General features: G+C 43.0%; 1 protein-coding gene across 1 annotated transcript; it reads left to right on the plus strand.

The window, feature by feature from the left end:
* The first annotated feature begins 390 nt into the window (after positions 1 to 390).
* On the plus strand, positions 391 to 20,206 carry LOC147423903 (beta-glucosidase 4-like). Its single transcript, XM_086501038.1, has 15 exons — positions 391 to 460; positions 529 to 608; positions 779 to 910; positions 1,003 to 1,063; positions 1,175 to 1,233; positions 3,335 to 3,410; positions 14,525 to 14,596; positions 14,682 to 14,775; positions 15,406 to 15,631; positions 16,308 to 16,423; positions 16,496 to 16,740; positions 16,854 to 16,891; positions 16,970 to 17,078; positions 17,239 to 17,344; positions 19,755 to 20,206. Exons 1-15 carry the CDS (start codon positions 391 to 393, stop codon positions 19,927 to 19,929), a joined length of 1,659 nt encoding a protein of 552 aa, XP_086357164.1. The 3' UTR covers positions 19,930 to 20,206.
* The last annotated feature ends 476 nt before the right edge of the window (positions 20,207 to 20,682 follow it).

The following is a 20,682-nucleotide window of genomic DNA, read 5'->3' on the forward strand; positions in this document are numbered from 1 at the left end:
CGATCACAACCAACTCGCTTCTTTATCTTTGATACAAAAAGACCATTATCATGTTCTTCTGAGATCTTTTAATTACCGATAGCCAATTAAGGTGACCATTTTACCTTTTCCTAAATCTTCTCCTCTATTTTAGAAATTGGAACCATTTCTCATTGGTTAGTCTTCTTATTATCACGTTAATCCCCGTGAGAAAGCTTGCGTCTACAAGTTTACGATAAAAAAGGATCCTATCTTTCTAAATTTTTTAAACGCAAACATGTTTTGTGAGACTATTATGCAAGGAGATTTTGATAATTTCACTAAATTCATTAGTACACAGTGGAGTCGTGGGACTCAGCTCTAAGAGTTGTAGCTGGTTTAAAATACACTAAGAGCCGGGTCGCACCCAAGATGAGTGGGGGGAGCAGGGGGAAGTCATTCACCATTTTCAACAACTCCGAAAAGCTCTGCAAAGAATCCAGTCATCACTTTGAAAAAGGGGGGGATTAAGCGAGTATTAAGGGCTACCTGCTTCCTCCGGGGCCGTAGGAATTTCTGAGCTAATCAAAGCAAAGCACACGAGCTGGTCGACAGAAGGTGCCACAGACCATGGTTTTGAAAGAGGCTGGGTGCGGTTTCCACTCCCTTCACTCCCCTCACTAACTTGGGTGCGACCCGGCTCTAACGGCCGGTTTTGTGCGAACACTTTCCATTGCAATTTTCCACAGAGAAAGACCAGTTTTGTGCGAACACTCCATCTTTATATTCTAAGACGCTCCATTGCAATTTTCCATTGAAGGGTGCATTCATCGTCAGCTCTAGCGAGAAAGTCGCCAGGATGAGCGTTCTGGGTAGCAGAGTCCCTGACCTCTCTCGTTCCTCTTCGTTCCCAACGAGTTTCATCTTTGGGGTAGCGACAAGCTCTGTGCAGGCAAGTTTGGGTTGCTCTTCTTCCGTTTGACAAAACCCAAAATATAGCAATCAAAGAGAAGTGCATGATGCTTCGCTCAAATCCCATTGCAGATAGAGGGTGCAACTTGTGAAGGTGGACGAGGAAAAGGAGTTTGGGATACATTTGGACCAGGTATGGAAACCCTCAGATAGCTCTAGCAGACCTCAATTCGGCCGGCTCGCTGGAGCCTATGTAATCTGCCAAAACAGTCTTGGACCAAGCAAACGCTAATGGTTTTTGCAGGAAAGACCTTTGATGGAAGTACACCCGCTATAGCATGTGATCACTTTCACAAATTCAAGGTACTAAGCTCTTTCAAAGTTTTTGCATTACATGGATTGGGAGCTTTGCTTTGATTGCCCATTAAAACAATTACATACTCTTTAACTTAAATTATTACCTTCATTGTTGAAAAGTGCTAAAGCCAGTCCTAAAAAACAACCCTGATGTGAAGGTGCATTCTCTCTCTCTCTCTCTCTCTCTCTCTCTCTACACTTTGGAGAGAGAGGCACCACCCCCACCTTCGATGTATTTCATCCTTAACCGTAGCTTCTTTGTGGGATGGGAGTAGTACCTTCCTACATAGCCTTTGTATACAGATCAAACTTTGGTTTGCTTTTATTCTTTCTCCATGATACCCATAGACATGGACACCGTTCTACATTGTGTTGTCTCATAAGCCAATATGGCCTTTCATAGATATCTATTGCATTTAAAGCTATACATATGTATTCTCACATTGGGGCTCTCTCTCTCTCTCTCTCTCTCTCTCACACACACACACACACACACACACACAATTTTTTTTTCTTCATTAAGTAAGTAGGGCCTTCCAATCTCAGAAAAATAAGAATCCTTTCAAAACATTACAAATGCATAAGTGAAGGGTAAGTATTAGGAAACAAAAAGACCATGAATATGAAAAGCCCATTAAAATGGAAAGTCAAAAGACTTTTCATCTCCATATAAAAGAAGTGGTTGAGCGCATGTCTTCTCCATTACCTTTCTTTTAACATTTCCTTCTCTTTAGAATTTTCTTGCACTATGTAAGTCGCGAAATCATATGAGCAGGACTCCGCTATGTAGGTCTAGTGTAATCCCACCATTTGTAGGTGGGATTACACTAAACCTAGGTTTTTTGTGAATTGTTTAAAATCTTTTAGCTTTTTACCTTTTAATTTTTTTGAAGCCATTAGGAATACCTTCTAATCTTAATTATTAGTAAATATATCAAGGGCACAAAACTCAAGATAAATATACTAAAGACGATCATCACAAAGCAATGATCCCGAAATGTCCATAAAATATACAATAAATGGCAAAAGACTATCTCTTGATTCTCAATCCTCAAATCTCCTAACCTATACGTTTTTATCATGTCCAAGAGGTGGGAACTAGTCCATCCTCTACCGTCTCATGAGCACAACAAGAGGAATATCATGTCCTCTACCGTCTCATGAGCACAACAAGAGGAATATCATCTCCATCCAAATTGCATGAAAGTACAACAATATCCTCAGGGCCCCTTTCACGCTTTGGAGAAACAAATGGAATCTTTGTAGAAGAAGAGCTAGCCTGCAGAGAGGAATCCTATGGGGGATCCCTATGCATGTAAACTTGTCTAGCTTGAAGCATTTTGTTTGCCTCTGTCACCTTCTTTGCTTCTCTTCTCCTAACTTTCTGAGCTTCTGACCTCCTTGACCTTGATGATACCTCTCGCTGTCTCTCATGAGACACTAGATGCTACCTCTTCTCTAGCACTCTATCCTCCTAGTGCATCCAACTGCCATATGACCAGCTTTGCCACAAACAAAACAGTGTCTTGGTAAACCAATAAAGAAAACGTGCTATCGTATATCACCTCCATATATAGTAGGTAGAGACATGAGTTGAGGAGGATTCTTTACGAGAGGGGTAAATAATCAACTGAAGGGTGAGGATGTACACCATTAGACGTTGCTCAATCTACTTCCAATCTATGTAATATGCCCTGAAACTTTGGCAATAGTCCTTGGCACTTGAGACCCTTGTCAAGACTAGCTCCATCCCCTGCCTCCCATCCCTTGCCTCCATCTATACAAATATCAATGCAATCTATTGAAGCCGGGGGGACTCTGTGCCAATGCTAGACTAGCCTTGTCTGTTGTCTCAAACTGAACCTTGTAGCAACCTCTCTCAGATGGGGAGATAATCACAATCTTGTGATTAAGTGCCACAAGGAAGGTAGCTCTGAGAAAGTCTAGAAGTTGGTTTGTTGACAGCCTTCGACGTGTGATTCTCTCTCTCTCTCTCTCCACACACACACACACACACACACACATGCATGAATAGTTCCGTTGAATTTTATGAAGACTAAGGTTGGTGGTATGGAGGATAAGGTGTTGATGCAAGCTTTGAATGCAGGAGGATATTGCCAATGTGAAGAAGCTTGGATTGGATGCGTATCGTTTCTCCATTTCTTGGCCTCGCTTATTTCCGGGTAGCTCATGCTCTCTCTCTCTCTCTCTCTCTCTCTCTCTCTCTCTCTCTCTCTCTCTCTCTCTCTCTCTCCCCCCAATAAAAAGGAGCTTAGTTTTGATACTTTGAAACTGTTTGAAGGAACACAAAATTGCAAACACCTAACTATAGAGAGAGGAAGATGAAAGAGAGAGAGACACACAAAGAAAATGCTAGTGGGAGAAAAAGGCTACAAATGTCACAAACTGCTGACGTGTCAAGCCACTGAAGACCCGAGCCATCTTGAAGATCCCGGCCGAGGGGCCTAAACCCTAAGAAGCAGCAACAGAGGAAGAAGACTTACCAACTTATGGGACCCTGTCCGATGGGGGCCTTAGTGGCACAAGACACTTCAATAAAGTAGGACTAGCACACACACACTCTTATCTTTCTAGCATAAAAACTGATGATGTGGCAATCATACAAACGTCCATGTTTTGCGTTGATTGCCATGTGGCACTGTACGGATTTCCGCGAATCTTGCTAACTGTTGATGATGTAGCAGATTGTACAGACAAACCTATTAGCGCTAGCTTTTGGGACCAAATGCTTTTAGAACTTGAAGCTTTTCATGTAAACTGCTTTTAGAGTCGAAGGGCCTTTTAAATAAGACCCATGGGCTCTCACTTTGACAATCTACCCGCAGGAGATGGAAAGCAGAGCCATTAGAGTTGTACCATGTTGTTGAAGCAATATAAAGAAATACCAAAAGAGGCGTCAGGGTTTGGGGCCAGTGCTCTCTTGGGGTGGAACATCGCCACTCCTCATCTCGTGTGTTGTCCATCTCTTTGAGTTCAGTTGTTAATTGAAGTGCTTAAAGTTGTTTAGTCTATTCTTTTCCGTTGGCACGTGGTGCGCAGTTCCGTTACAACAAAACCTATGCTCAAGATCAAGGGGTGTCCTACAATAGATAGATGTCAAGTTAGCCCAAGACCTGAAGGTCACTCAAATGTCAGGTTAGCCCAAAATCTGAAGGTCACTCAGATGTCCTAGCTTCATGCAGATGATCACAGATGCAAATACCACATAGAGAACTACTCACAGCACAGAGGATTCTGGCTTTGACCAAGAGATTCGCATGAACCACCTTTCTAGGGGAAATGAGTGTGATTGGCCACATGAGCGCATTGATCAGATGCGTCTATGACCTCGATCCAGAAACCCTAACTAAAACAGTCACGCACCGCCTTCTAAAATCAAAGCAATCGTCCTCGATTGTAGGATACAAGAAAATGCTCACATGCCTAACATGCATGCAACTTAAAATCTTACAATTGATCATTCAGTCATGTATTCTTGTGTCATGATGGCCGTGCACACATAAAAACTAGCTACAAACACCTTGGGTGCGTCTAAAAATCGATCTTATGGCTAGTTTCTTAGCCAATGCCTAAAAGGGTCATTGGATCTTGCTTGGATGTTGATCAAGATCTTTGTCTTAGTCAATGCCTATAAAAGGTGATTGGATCTTGCTTGTGGTGAGTGCACACACCCAAGATCATCATACTCCCAGTCAATATGGAAAGTGTGTCTCTTTGGATGCAATCGTTTATCCAAAGTTTGTGGAGTCACCGAAGTGAACATCTACCTCATGGTATGACGGAAGCGTGCCATCGGCCATACCATGTCAAATTCATAATCATGATCATTATTCGTCATTCCTCATCATCATATATTCATTCAAGTTTCATAAAACAAAACAAGATTCATGGTTCGTATCGTCAATTGAAAGATTATGTCACAAAACGGGAGCGTACACGAGCACTTAGAAATCTGAAAAATATAATACTTTGCAAATATGAGAGAAGGGAGAAGATCGACACAGTATTGGGGACCAGAAGATGGGCTGCCCCCCCCCCCCGTTAAGAGTATTCTTTATTCAAGGAGAATTCTTATACAAGCACGAGAACCCGAGGAAACCCCTCCGTTCTGTAATCTTAGACCCGAAGGTCGTGCTTTCCCGTAAAGGGCTTGGGCACAAGGCCGTTCTTTCCCGTAAGGGGCTTAGGCGCGAAGCCGTACTTTCTCGTAAGGGACTTAGGCGCGAAGCCGTACTTTCCCGTAAGACGGGAGATTCCTGCAAAACAAACCACACAAAGCAACAATTCTCAATGCGTATCAACACTGTATACCTGTCGCTCCTTACTCGGAAAAGCGACCTCCGTACTCAGTCGTCACACGAACACTTGCAGTTTCCGTCGCCAGTCTCTACTCCAGAATCCTAGCGCTAGCACTTTCTGCTGCTTCCGGCATGCCCAAAACTGGAACGCTGGCTACCCTTTTATAAGCCCTTGCACCCGGCAGGAATAGGGGCCGAAAAAGCAGAACCTGGCGCTCCTAAAGAGAGGAGAGAGAAGAATCGCTGATTTTGGTGCTTTTTAGAGAGAGGAGAGAGAGAGATCTCTGATTTTCAGCCTGCGTAGCCTATTAGCGCTGGCTTTTTAGAAGGACTTGCTTTATTTTATTAATAAAGGGCTGGTCACTTAAAAGTGACCGGCCACTTAATAAAATAAAGTGTGAACCTGTTCAAACTTTAAAAACTCACTTAGTTAATGAAAACAATGCTACACAAACACATTCCAGGCGTCCCCGGGTGCAGGACACGACACAGATGCAATGCAGACACAGACTCCTCGCGGGAAAACATCTGTCTTCCCGCGACTGTTCCTGCTTTTCGTAAAAAGCTTCATTGAACCCATCTTTATTCTTGTGCTTGCGTTCTTACGCGTATTTTCTTACTCAGTTCGGATTTCCTCCTTAGCCTACGGGATGCCCCCTTACTGATGCACCCGTCACCCATCATGTGACGCATCAGGGGCACTCGTAACCCGGCCCTTTCCACCGAACTTACGGAAACTCCTTCGCGATGTTTACCGTCACCCATCAAATGACACATCAGAGTTGTCCGTTCTTGACGGCAGTTCCTGTAGCTACAATCTTTTAACAGTTCTTAGTGCACACAATAAAATATCCTAAAAAAGAGATTAATCATTAAAAAAAAGAAAATAGTCCAATTAGCAACATCCCTCTGGCTTCTAAACAGTTGACCTCAACTGTAGTGCTTGGACATATACCTCCAGTATCTCGGGATAAGCTGCTAATTCCTCCTGCGTCATCCACTGAGTATCTAGATTTGAATAGTTCTTAAACTTAACCAAATACTTTCGTGTTATCTTTCCGGATTTGAGAGGCCGCTCCTGATGACTTACTATCTGCGTTGGAGTATTTCTTCTGTTTCCTCAACCTCAGGAGGTTCCTCAGCACTAGGCTGGCTCGGAGTCGGTTCCACATACGGCCGGAGTAAACTGACATGGAAAGCATTATGGATCTTCCAATTAGGCGGTAGCTCTAATCGGAAGGTGACATCATTCACTCGCTCAGTGATCTTAAACGGCCCATAATAACGGGTAGAAAGTTTTACCACCTTACCCTTATGAGACGCTTGTTTCTTAAGTCTTGCCTTCTCAAACTTGAGTAAGACTAATTGTCCGACTGTTAAGTCTAGATTCCTCCTGTGCTTGTCTGCAGCTTTCTTATGCTTTTCCTAAGAGCGTAGAATAGCTCTCCTAACTTGCCCAGAGGCTGTGTCCAAATCCTGGACAAATTCATCTGCTGCAAAGATCTTATCCTTAGTTAAAAGGATCGGTGGAAGCAAAGGCTTACCATAGAGAATCTCAAAAGGTGCTTTCCCTGTCGATGAGTGTATGGTGTTGTTATACGCATACTCGACAAGAGGCAAATATTTCTCCCAGTCAGATTGCCGGTCTGACACATAAGCTTTTAACATATCCAATACTGTGGAATTGGCTATCTCACTTTGCCCGTCCGTTTGAGGGTGGTAGGCAGATGAAAAATTCAGCTTCGTACCAAGATTATCCATCAAGGCACGCCAAAAATTTCCTGTCATGCGAGGATCTCGATCACTCACAATAGACTTAGGCATTCCATGATGTTTAAAGATCTGTGCCAGAAAGACCCTAGCCATATGATCTGCTTTTATCGTTTTCTTGACTGGTATAAACCTGTCCACAATGGTCCAGATCGCATCATTTCCAGTCTGAGTTCTAGGGAGGTCCATGATGAAGTCCATGGCAATACTTTCCCAAGGTTCATTAGGCACAGGCAAAGGTTGTAGCAACCCAGGCGTCTTATGCCGATCATACTTCACTTTTTGGCAAACTAAGCATTCCCTGACATACTTATCAATGTCTGCTTTAAGGCTAGGCCAAAAGAAATATCTTTCCATTGCTAAGGTCGTAGGGAGAATACCCCGATGACCCGCATAAGGCGAAGCGTGTGCTTCATCCATGATCTTCTTTCTTAATGGTTCCGCCACACATATGGCCTGATGGTGGTAGAGATAACCGTCCCGGATGGAATAGGGAAACTCATTCTCTCCACGATGTAGCTTTCCCCAAATGGTGGAGAAGTCTGGGTCATTCGGATACAAATCCGGTAGTGCTTCTAATTCTTGGTGATACATCGAAGTGATAGCGTTCACCCTTGGCCGTCTAGACAATGCGTCCGCGACCACATTCTTACTCCCAGCCGTGTGAAGGATCTGAAAGTGAAACATAGACAAAAAGTTGGCCCATCTCATCTGCTTCTCAGATAGTTTCCTTTGCATAAGAAAATACCACAAACTCTGGTGATCAGTCTTGATCACAAAATCCGCTCCTACAAGATAGTGCTTTCAGTTGGATAAGGAGTGAATCACAGCCGTGAGTTCCTTTTCGTAGATTGATGCATGCAACTCTGCATCCTTAAGCCGTCTGCTTTCGTAGGCCGCTGCATGGCCTTCTTGGTTTAACACTGCTCCGATGCAATCGCCTGAAGCATCGCAGTGAACCTCAAATGGTTTCCTTAAGTCAGGCACTATCAAAATAGGTCCATGGCTTAGCAAGTACTTGAGCCGATCAAAAGCTCCTTGTTGTCTCGATCCCCACCTGAAAGGAATCTTCTTCTTTGTCAAATCATGAAGTGGTCCTGCTACATGAGCAAATCCTCGGACAAACCTTCGATAATACGAACATAATCCCAGGAAGCTACGTACATCATGTACCGTAGTGGGAATAGGCCAATCTTCTACCACTCGGATCTTGGCATGATCCATACTCACTTGATTGTGAGAGACTATATGGCCGAGATAATGTATCTCTGAGAGAAAGAACTCACTCTTCTTTGCATTCACATGCAACTCATGCTTTCGCAATTCTTGAAACACTAAGTCCAAGTGCTTCCGATGTTCCTCTTCTGACTTAGAGAAGATGAGTATGTCGTCAAAGAATACTCCCGTAAAAGCTCGATACGGGCTGAAAATGCGGTCCATCATGTGATTGAAGGTCGCAGGAGCATTGGTCAAGCCGAAAGGCATTACCAAAAATTCATATAGTCCAAAGGTTGTGCGGAAAGCAGTCTTATGGACATCCTCAGGGGCGATCCGTATTTGATGATACCCACTCTTTAAGTCTATGCGACTAAAAACACTTGCACCCTGCAACTTATCAAGTATATCATCAATCCGAGGGATCGGAAAGCGATTCTTGATCGTGATCTTGTTTAAAGACCTATAGTCTATGCACATTCGAAACGTGCCATCTTTCTTCTGCACCAGTAGAACTGGAGAGCAGTAGGATGAAGCACTTGGCCGTACTAACCCTTTCTCTAGAAGCTCGTTGACTTGCTTGAGAATTTCCTCTTGCTGAGCGAGACTCACCCGATAAGGGGGTTGATTGGGAGGCGAGCTACCCGCTATGAGATCTATGCGGTGATCTTCCGGGCGTACCGGAGGGAGTTCATCAGGAAGTGTTTCCGTGAAACAATCTTTGTACTTTTCAATAAATTGAAGACGCTTAATTTCCAGACTAGAGAGAGAGTCCCTACTAGTTTTATCCTTCTCACGTGCAAAAATCAAGTAAGCAGAAACACACTTCTTCATTTCTTTCTTAATGGAGATATGGCTTGGGAACTGCCAATCTCCTGCATCAGCATGAATCTTTATTTTCTTACCCCCATGATCAAAAGTGAGGGTCTTTTCCACATAATCGGGAATAGGTGTCATGTGGAAGTGCCATGGCATACCCAAGATGATATCACATCCCTCGATGGGTGCCATCAAAAATGATTCGCGGTCCTTGTACTCGCCAATCCGAAGATTGAGCTGTCCTTGCACGGGAGTTGCATTGGTTGTCAACCCCTCGAATGCCGATCCGGATGTAACCGGTGTGCCAAGCTGAGCTGGTGTGAGGCACAATCGTTCCGCAGTATCCAGGGAGATGAAGTTATCCGTGGATCCTGGATCATAAAGAATCAGTACTTGCTGGTTGTTCAAAGACCCCCGGCCCTTCAGAAGTTGACGCTTCCCTTTCTCCGTTTCTGTGTTTCCTTGAACATCTGGAATTGAGTTCGAACTTGGTCTCGGCCAAAAGAAGTATCTCTCTACGGGTAGCAATGCTGCTGTGACCCGTAGAAGGTGGACAGTGGCATTCAGTCATAACCTTTTCCCTCAACGGCTGTGTAACGCACAACATGGTTTTCCTCATCAAGTAGCCATCCTGAATGGAATATCCCGCTACTGTCTTCCCATTCCGTATGCGTGTATAGAAATCTGCAAAATCCGTATCTGTGGCATACTGGTCGACCATATCCTCGAAGCTCCTATGATGTATCGCGGAAATAGCCAGAACCAACGGCTTCCAAGACAAAGCATTTGCCACCAAATTCTTCTGTCCTTGCACATGGACAATCTGGAAGTGAAACTGTGACAAGATGTTCGCCCACCGCATCTGCTTTTCCGATAGCTGCTTCTGTGACAAGAAGTAGCGTAAACTTTGATGGTCTGTAAAGACAGTAAAATCCGCTCCGAGTAGGTAGTGCCGCCACTGAGTAAGAGCATGGATAACGGCTAAAAGCTCTTTCTCATAAATCTGTGCTGTTAATTCCTGCCTTGAGAACAATCCGCTCTCATAAGCAATGACATGGCCTTCTTGCATTAAGACCGCATCCAGACTACGACCACAAGCATCACAATATACTTCAAATGACTTCTGCAAGTCCGGCAAAGTCAAAAAGACTTGAAGCAGATGATCTCTATGTTCTGCCTCATCCTTGGAGAATACAATGATATCGTCAAAGAAAGTGCCAACAAATAGCGTGTATCTCGAAAAATCCTGTCCATCATCCGGTTAAATGTCGCAGGAGCATTGGTTAAGCCAAAAGGCATCACCAAAAACTCAAATAACTCAAAAGTCGTCCGAAAGGCTGTCTTGTAGACGTCTCCCGGCGCGATTCGGATCTGATGATATCTACGTTTCAAGTCGATCCTGCTAAAGCACGAGGATCCCTGAAGTCGGTCAAGTAAATCATCTATTCTAGGAATCCGAAATCTGTTCTTGATGGTGATTTTGTTAAGAGCTCTATAATCGATGCACATTCTCCAAGATCCGTCTTTCTTCAAAACCAACAACACAGGAGAGCAGTACGGTGAAGTACTAGGTTGGACAAGATCCTTTTCCAAGAGGTCTTTCACTTGGTTCATAATCTCTTCGTTCTGGGCTCGACTCACACGGTGAGGTGGCCGGTTCGGTGGTGTGCTTCAAGGTATCAGATCAATGGTATGATCTTCAGGACGAGCAGGTGGTAACTCGCCTGGCAGGCCCTCTGAGAAGCAATCGGTATGAGAGTGGAGAAAATCTTGGCGTTCTTTATCAAGTTGAGACATATTTGTCCTATCCTCATCACTCGACTCTTTCAAAAAGATCGAGTAAACAAACAGACTGGATTTCATTAACTTCAAAATGGCCGAAGCCGATACAATAGGGACAAACTCGCCCTTAAGTTTAATGTCAAGTACAATGATTCTGCCCTTCTCTGTGGTCAATGTCGCTTTCCTCGCCCGATAGTCGACCACGGTGTTGTTCTTGTGGTACCAGGGAATTCCCAAGAGGACATCACAACCTTCCAAAGGAATTATGTAAAAGTCCTCATGCCCCAAATACCCCTGACAATGCAACCGAAGTTTGCCAATGATAGGTGTAATGGCTACGTCCCTGCCGGGTGCCGCTAGAACAACCTCCGCAAGTGGTCCCATCCGATCGGGAGTGATCTCGAGCCGCACCGCCAATTTCGGTGAAATGAAGTTGGCCTTGGCTCCTCCATCAAAGAAGATCAGGGCTTCTTGGTCTTTCACTTTGCCCCAAGCTCGGCAAAGTTCTGTACTCTCATCCATCGTGCGGGGATCGATACCCACGCAATGTGGAACCAATCGTGTTTTCATCTTGCCTTTTCGTCCACGTTCCTCATCTGCTCTTGAACTCTCAGGCCTTTCGTCGTCCTTGTCGTTCTGTTCTTTCTGTGCCTTTTTAGGGCACTTCGCGGAGATATGCCCAATTTCCTCGCATCCAAAGCACTTCCCTTCCCTGATGTAGCGAGCTCTCTCCTGAGGAGTGAGTTTTGGTCGTGCATCTTTCTTTTCTGGATTGCTCTTCCTCTTTCTACTCTCATTTGTCGAAGTCTGTTCAGCTCTTTGTGTCATGATCTCATTGGTGGGGTAGGTCAAACTGCATGAGTAAATGGCAAAACCCCGTTTCGCATCACTCATCAACTCTTGAATGGAAGCTGACTTTTGTTCCAAGCAGTGATCTCGGATCTCTGTAGGTAGACCCAAGGTAAACCGCTTAATCTGTTCCTTGAACGAGATCTTCTTAAATGAAGAGGCGGGTAGAAAAGAGCTCCAAAATCTCTCGCAATAAGCATCCACTGTATCCTTCTTGGTCATCTGAAGATGGTTCCAAGGAGTTCGTATATCGCGTTCATACTCTCGAGTCAGCCAAGAAGAAATAAAAAGCCTCTTGAATTTCAGCCATTTAACTGGCGTAGTCTTGCTTAATAGAAGCGTGGACCACCAAGTTCGAGCATTCCCCTTAAAGTAAGAGGCAGCTCTCCGAATCTTAGAGTGCTATGAGTAACGCCCTCCCGCGAAAGCGATGTCAAATTGTTGTACAAAAGACAAAGCCTTCGAAGCATCTCTATAACCAGAAAATGTGTCAAATTTAATTGACTGTCCACCTTCCTTAAACTCTCGGACTTTATTGCTTTTGTCTTCCAGAAAGTCATACTGTCAGAAGAAGAAGAAGAAGAAGAACTGGGTACTCCTTCAAATCGAACACGCTTCTTCTGTTTCTTTACCTTTTCAAATGTAGACTGACGATCCAAATAACCCGGGAAGTCAGTGCCTTTCTTCTGCTTTTTGTCGTGCTTTTTAACTTCGTTCTGCGCGTCAAAAAGCTGAGCAATTCGTGCATCAACCACCTCTTCTAATTCTTTCTCTGTATACTTCTTGGGAGTAGGAGGTTTCTTGAGAGCGGGTTTTCGGGGTGGTTTTGTGGTCTTCTGCCACTGCGTGTGCAGCTCCTCAAAAGAATTCTTGCTCATATATTTTGCCAATTTTGGGTCCTTGGCAAAATTAAGCATCATCTTTGTTGCATCGCCGATCAATTGTCGACGCTCCATCTCTTGACGCTCCACCTGAGTAGGCCGTGGCGGGCCATACTCCTCGCGTGAATCTTTGTTGTGATCCCTTCTCGCATCTCCGGATGCAGAGGGAGTCGATTGATCTTTGCCTGAAGCCGTAGGTGCCGCGGAAAAAAAATAGGGATCGGATTTCCCGTAGAAGAGAAATCGGCCGTGCTCTGATACCACTGTAACAGACTTGGACACTCCAAGTCGAGAATCTACCGCGACAGCATAAATAACCACTTCAAAATAATTCACAGTTCACAATTGATTCGACACTGGCCTGGTGGAGTTCCGTGCCTAGAGATATTTGGCCCAAAGACTAGCGCCCCTTTCGGTATTTTTTTAATATATTAATCTGTGTTCAAAGTACAAGAGTGCGGGTAGGCGCTCACACTCAGACTCTGCGTCCAGATGCTCTGAGTTGTGAGTGGCCTACCCACTTATTTAAAGAGTACAAGGGATGCTAAAAGCAGAGCCCCCAAAGGCTGGTAAATTCAAAAGCATTAAAAGCTTTGAAAAATAAAGCAAAGGCTCTTTCTCTTTCTTTCTCCTATGCTTTAGTAAAATAAAGCAACTTTCAAAATTGCGTGGAATTTCAGCCTTGCGTCGCTTTTTAGCTTCCATAAAATCCACTGCGATTTGTGGGCTGCCACGTCAGCAGTCAGCCAGTCCAGTCTACGGGTGTCCGTACAGTTGCCATGTGTCAACAGCCAGCTAGTCCGCAACCAACAGAGAAAGTATGTGTGTGTGTGTTGTGGCACGCCACGTCACCAGTTTGTGACACGGTCTGCAAACAGACTCACAAAAGTGCCAAAACACTTCCTAGGCTAGGCTAACTGAACTGAACTGAACCTTGTCCACGTACACATAGGGTTAGATGTGTCACGTGACACCAAGCTTTTGATTTTTGGGTTTTAGGCCTCTCTGCAAGTGCTCCATAAGTTGTTGGGTGAAAATCCTAACCCATTTAATAAATGGGTCCTTCCGGCAGAACTTCATAAGCTGGGTTTTCTTCAGTTTCTTCTTCTTTTCTCTAGGTTTTAGCCCCCTCAGCGGGGATCTGCAAAGCATAGTCAAGTTAGCCAAGACCCGAAGGTCACTCCGATGTCGGAGCATCATGCAGATGATCACAGATGCAAATACCACATAGAGAATTGTTCACGGCACAAAGGATTCTGGCTTTGACCAAGAGATTGGCATGGACCACCTCTCTAGGGGAAGTGAGTCTATGACTGACCACACTAACGCATGGATCAACGTCTATAACCTTGACCCGGAAACCCTAACCCTAAAAACCGTCACATTCCCCACCCTCCATGCTTTAGTATGTGTGGGTGCTATCACCCCCATCATTGTCGTAAGAGAGATATTTTCTTGCACTTCCTCTTACACACTATCTGCCATGAAGCTTATGCAATCATTGCACATTATGGTGTCAACACATACCCAAATTGCACCCACAGCCTGGATGGTGAGGCACAAGGTTGAATAGAGAACTCCAATAGGACAGCTCCTTGTTTTTCTCTGTTTTGCTATAAGTAGGTTGCATCTTTAATATGAATCCTTTAATTTTGATGGCAGAATCCTCAAAGGAAGTGAATGCCGAAGGCGTTGCATTCTACAATAACGTCATCAATTGTGTTGTGGAGGCTGGTAAAACACTCTTCTTTTTTGCTGCCAAAGATGCCTACTAGAGTTGAAGGCACCTCTGCTGAATAATAGTCATGGTGCCATTCAGGTTTGACCGCATTTGTTACTCTCTATCATTGGGATTTACCACAGTTTCTCCAAGACGATCCTGTTGTGAAGGGATGGGGTACCAAACACATCATGTGAGTGTTGTAGTTACCAAGAATGTCCTGTCTGCTTAGGAAATCTGCAATGATCTCTTTAAGGCGATTCAGATTAGCTGAGGCTCAAACCTTACTGTTTTCTATGTCCTCTAGTTCTTGTGGTCTCATGTTGTTTCTTTCAAATGACAGTTCTCATGTACCACGTGTTGTATATGTCTGGTTTTTCACTTGTGGCTTTCGAACTTCTACTCTTGCATTTTATACTCTCAGCAAAAGCGATTAAATTGTCTTGAAATGATCTGAAGTGGATGGTTATTTCTATGGAAGTATGAAAGGTAGGTGCACACACGCAATCTCAAAACATTGAAGGAGGCTACAAAAAAATATAATGACAATTTTTAGCTAGCCTGTTTGGTGTATTTGTAGCATTTTGAGCTGTAGTTGCTGGTGTCTGCATATCCATATTAGATGTGCTCGGTTGCTTCTATCCTTAACCTCCCACAAAGGTAGTCAACTTTTCTCTCATCCTTGCCTAGATTTTGGCTCTCCTAGTGGAGCATCACATCAGATGGTGACAATGTTTGAATACTACTGTAAAACACTAGGTACTCATTTTAAACTTGAAAGGTGAACGAGGAAACTTATAGTGACAAAGTTTTTTCTGTGCAGAGGACATTTTGTGACTTTTGCAAATACTTGTTTCAAATGCTTTGGAGACAGAGTGAAGTATTGGATAACCTTAAATGAGATACATATGATCTCAGTTTTGGCATATGGGTTTGGGTTAATGGCACCTGGAAAGTCTGATGATGCAGGCATTAATCCCTACACAACAGCGCACCACCAGCTTCTGTGCCATGCTGCGGTTGTGAGGCTCTATCGGACAACGTATCAGGCATGTTCCAATCTCATTCTTGTCATATGCAGGTCCCTTCAGTGTGAGCTACATACACGCATGCACTCGCATGCAAGCACAGAGTACAGGAATGAGTCCAGGATGACTTGAGCAAAAGCATGGGTATAATCTCCTTTGTTAATTTAGCAGCCGGAATGGACCGTTAACATTGTGTGTAGCTTTTGTTTCATTGAACTTGTTTGTTTTAGTATCTGGTGTCACTTTTATCTCTTCAAGACTCAGAGTATTTACTATGCACTTCCTTACCATAGTGTTAATATGTCGTGAGTTTGGAAATTTTGTGGGGTTTCAATTTTGGCTCTTTCTGAGTTTAAGGACAGAACTGCACTGGTTACCTGGTGTTGCTAGTCTCCTTCTATTACATCTCTTGAATTGTGTTCAATTTGGGCCACTTGTTAGGTTCATGCTAGGCGTAGAAGTCTTATTCTAACTCCCAAAGGGTCCCAATATTCGTCCATTATTTAATGGCATCATGTGAAATTGGGCAAAGAGACAAATAGAAAGCACAAAATGACTGGCTTAAAGGGGTGGTTATTTGGTGAAGCCCAACATTGAAAGCTTCTCTTGTTTTAGAAGGCCCACCTGAGTCTTAGCCTTTCCATTTTTTATTTTTGGAAAGGTCAAAGGATTGAAAACTGTCCTTGTGACTTTACAGAAGGAGCAACAAGGTTGGATTGGCATGAGTGCTGACATTTCTTGTTATGAGCCAATGTCTACAAAACAAGAAGATGTGGATGCTGCTTTGAGATGTGAAGAGTTTGAGATGGGCTGGTGAGAGGAAGTTCTGCACTTTGAGAAGCTCATTTATAGGCTTCTTGGATTTGACTTACAATCTACTTACAGGATACTAGATCCAGTCCATTTTGGCGACTATCCCCAGACTATGAAAGACATACTCGGTGAGCGGTTGCCTACATTTTCCAAAGAAGAAAGTGCAGATCTTAAGGAAAGCCTGGATTTTATTGGTTTGAACTACTACTTTACTTTCTGGGCAACTAATGCAAAGCTTAGTGAAGCCTCTTCAGTGGAAGTCAATGTTCCCTCAGATTTCAATGTGTTTTTGAAAGAATCTCAGGCAGAATTACATTGTATGTCATCTTTACTTGAACCCCTTGCATTTTGTTTTTCAATGTTAAACTTTAACGTGCTGTCTACATTATCTTCCAACATCTTTGAAAAAACTCACAGCTACTTGTATCAGGGAAGGATGCGAATGAAAACTTCTTGGGTGAACTTAGTGTAAGTCGATGCTTACTTTTGTCTTTGCAAGGACTGATTACTGTATGTTTCTAGAGCCTTCAATGATTTTTCCTTTAGGGCCTGTTGGAACTACCGCTATTTCGTAGCTGTCCCTGGGGTTTGAGGAAAGTTCTAGCAGGCCTCAAGAAACGATATGGCAACACAAAGATTTACATCACAGAAAATGGTAGCATCTTTGTTTATAGTGTATTGACCTCCATGTTTGAAGCAATGAGCTCTGGAAGCACCTCTTGTATCTCTATCACAAGTTTTGAGGCATGCTGCACTCTCGTATCTCTATCACAAGTTTCTTTTGATGGATACTCTCTTGATGTTTATTGTTGCAGGAACACTCGATCCTGATGCTAGCAGCATGTTGGATGGACCATTGAATGACACACGCAGGATTAAATATCTGAAAGATCATCTTTCAGTGGTAGCAGACTCCATCAGGTCAGGATTGATGCCCACTTTTTTTGGTGGGTTTTTTGTCAAAAGTATTTGTCTTATCATGACTCGTCATGCGTAGGATACTGAGATGAGGGTAAGACTTAAGTTTGGTGCTCACTTTGCATCACATTAGTATGCAAGCGGTGATATAGCATTACACTTTGCTCCATCCGTACATGCAAGTCCCTAGCGATTCCTAGTGCTATCAAATGTAAGTTCAAGCCTCCCTTGCTTCACGTAACTCAGCAAGTGACTGGGGATATGGTTGGGAGTTGATATTTTTTTTGACAGAGAGATATCACACTAAGCTTTTCTCTAGACGCCTTCATTTCCGACAAGTATCGAGTATTTTCTGTTTACAGGGTGCTCTCTTGAGTGTGCTCTTCATTGGAGGTAGACCAGTGTTAGGGACACATGAGCCTTTAGGTGCAGACTCTAGTAAGCCACTATCTGGCGGGGAATCCCGTTGGCTCACCATCTCTAGATTTTGCTTTCAGTTTTGGCTCATCAGGTGAGAGTTCTTCATCATTGATCCTGGTGGATTATCAACGGGGATCACATTGTCAACAGATACATTCAGTTCCTTTCATAGCACAGTGGTTACATTAGAGGCTTGTTGTTTGGTAGGCAAAGTGGTGGAAGAAGGTTGTCAGCAACAAAGGTTTTGGACTTACTCAGAGCTGCCTTACTCGTGCCTCAGATTCCCAGGATTGTGTTGGTCTCTCCATTGGGGGAGGTTGTTCCATTGGTTAGATACTAGCCTCAAGCAAAATCGTAGTGTGTGATAAGAATGTTCCTCTTGCATAGCAGAGTAGTATCTTTTAATCGAGCCGAGTATTTTAGCTAATGTTGTTTTGGAATCAGCTCAAACCTGAAAAAATGCCTTATCTATTGCACAAGAAGATTTCTCATGTAGGAAAACGGAGTCTTTTTCAGTGTTTTTCATACAATGCATAACATCATGAGCTTTCGCTCGAGAGGCACCGCATACCTAGCTAGGTCCCTTGCCCCCAATCGTACCTAGCTAGGTATACGGTGCCTCCTTCACAAAAGCTCATGATGTTGGGGTAAGTCACAATGTGGGAATTATTGTGAGAATTTGTCTAAAACTTCTTGTGTTGTTATTAGTTTGTTTCCAGAAAAGCATGCAGCAAATATTTCAAGAAATGTGTAAGATTTCCTCAGAAGTTTCATCTCAAATGCTTACAACTTGGAACAAAGACATAAATTGTCTATCAATAACCCTATGCATATTTTAAGCACAAATAGATGTTTTGAATACGACGAGCCTTCAAAACCTAAAATATGCAATTGTAATGAAAAGAGAACACAATTAAAGAGGCTAAAAAACATCTTTGTGCAACGTGTTAATGTGACGACAAGCATCTAGGCAAAGGCCTAGCAAGGGGCAAAGAGCCCATATGCTTGGGAAAGGGGCCTTATTAAAGGTTATATAAGGGCATGGTTGTGCGGTTAAAGACGAGCCTATTCCCTCTGTCCTCTCAGTTAACATCACGTTAGCAATGATTGAGATTGCTAGTGGAACATGGGAATTCCAAGTACTAGGATAGGAATTTCAACATCCGGCAAATATGTGAGCTCCATCTTAACCGCTCTACTCAAACAAGAACTAGTTATGGCATCCATCATTCCTTCCTCAACTTCAAGTCTTCAATAACTTATTGACATTATCAATAATATACTAGGAATGTATCAATAATGTATTAAGAACAAGATTGTGTTTGACTTGATACAATTTCAGCAATGTATTAAGAACAAAATTGTCCATGACTTAAAAGAGAAAGAATTTGAATATGTGTTGATGAAGTAACTTGTTCTTGAAACATAAGTCTTTGCCTGTCAATAGGTTCATATCTTTCTAAATTAGGCAATATCAATCAAATGTCAATACTCCAAGGGCCCAAAACAATCTCTTTTTTCACAGTTCCCCCTTTGGAGATGTGCTAGCTATCCAATTGGATACCATTGAATGATTTGCCTCCAACCCAAGCTCTTTGGAGCTAATATTAGCTATGATTTTAGATTACTTAACTGCTATAATAGCCACTTAGTCACAATTGATGATAATATATGAAATCAACATCACTTAGTCATGATTGATTTAAGATAGCTTCAAAATGCACATTGCATGCATGCAAGGCCACTCTTTATATAGAGTAAAACTTGTTTGACTTTCCATTGTAATGTGGCTTTTCATTTCCTTGTCTCTTACCCTTCAATATTGCATTTGAGATGTCTTGAAAGGTTTTCTAATTTTCTGAAATTTTAGAGATCTAATTATTTATTTTATTTAATTCAATATTGAGTTTAGCCACATACTTGTCATGATGAGATGAAGCTTATGTCATTGGTGTTCTTTGGTTGGGACTCATTGAATTTTTATTGTGGCTAGGGTGGACAAGGTGATGGTGGAGGGCTACTTTTATTGGACTTTTATGGATAGTTGGGAATGGGCTAGTGGCTTTATGCCCCGTTTTGGATTGCACTACATTGATTTCAATGACCCCAAATTGCTAAGGATTCCAAAGGCCTCGGCCACTTGGTTATCATGCTTTCTAAAAAGTTAGAGTTGAAATGGGCCACATCCTAGATGTCTTGAAGTACATCGTGATTCAACGCAACCACCCATAATACTTCATGTATATGCAAACTTCTCTAAAGATACTACACTAGATGTATGTGTAGTATTACAGAGGAATTTCCCCTCATACAACTATATATCTAACACTTCTAGAAAACTACCTATACCATGATTCAACGATCCTCGGCTAAGAGCACCTACAACATTATTGGTTACGTCCTTTCAATAATGAATTCCAAGACAGAACTTCCACATGAGTTTAACCCATTGATATTCAAAAGAGTGATTATATATTATAGAGGGCATGGTTCTTGTTGGAAGAGTAATTTGCTCAAATGGAATACGTTTGAAAACATTAAAAAAATTTAAATCTTCTTAAAATCATTAAAAGTTCAACAATCACAAAACATGCTTACACACAATGGGGTCTTGTGAATAATAAGCTAAATAACCACTGCCTTACACAAGAAGATTTAGAAATTTTCTCATGTAGGAAAATGGAGTCTTTTCTAGTGTTTTTCATACAATGCATAACATCATGAGCTTTTGTGAGGGAGGCACCGCATACCTAGCTAGGTACGATTGGGGGCAAGGGACCACCGCCCCCCCCACCGCCGGCCCGGTGGGGGGGGCGGTGGTCTCCTGCCCCCAATCGTACCTAGCCAGGTATGCGGTGCCTCCCGAGCAGAAGCTCATGATGTTGAGGTAAGTCACAATGTGGGAATTATTGTGAGAATTT

This window comes from Adiantum capillus-veneris, chromosome 26, assembly GCF_014529385.1.
Source record: "Adiantum capillus-veneris isolate H3 chromosome 26, ASM1452938v2, whole genome shotgun sequence".
Taxonomy (NCBI): domain Eukaryota; kingdom Viridiplantae; phylum Streptophyta; class Polypodiopsida; order Polypodiales; family Pteridaceae; genus Adiantum; species Adiantum capillus-veneris.

Coding starts and splice junctions, on each gene's coding strand:
- LOC147423903 (XM_086501038.1), top strand. CDS start 391: ATGAGTGGGGGGAGCAGGGGGAAGTCATTCACCATTTTCAACAACTCC. Junction 15,632..16,307: donor TCTATCGGACAACGTATCAG/GCATGTTCCAAT, acceptor GTGACTTTACAG/AAGGAGCAACAAGGTTGGAT. Junction 17,079..17,238: donor GATTTACATCACAGAAAATG/GTAGCATCTTTG, acceptor TTATTGTTGCAG/GAACACTCGATCCTGATGCT.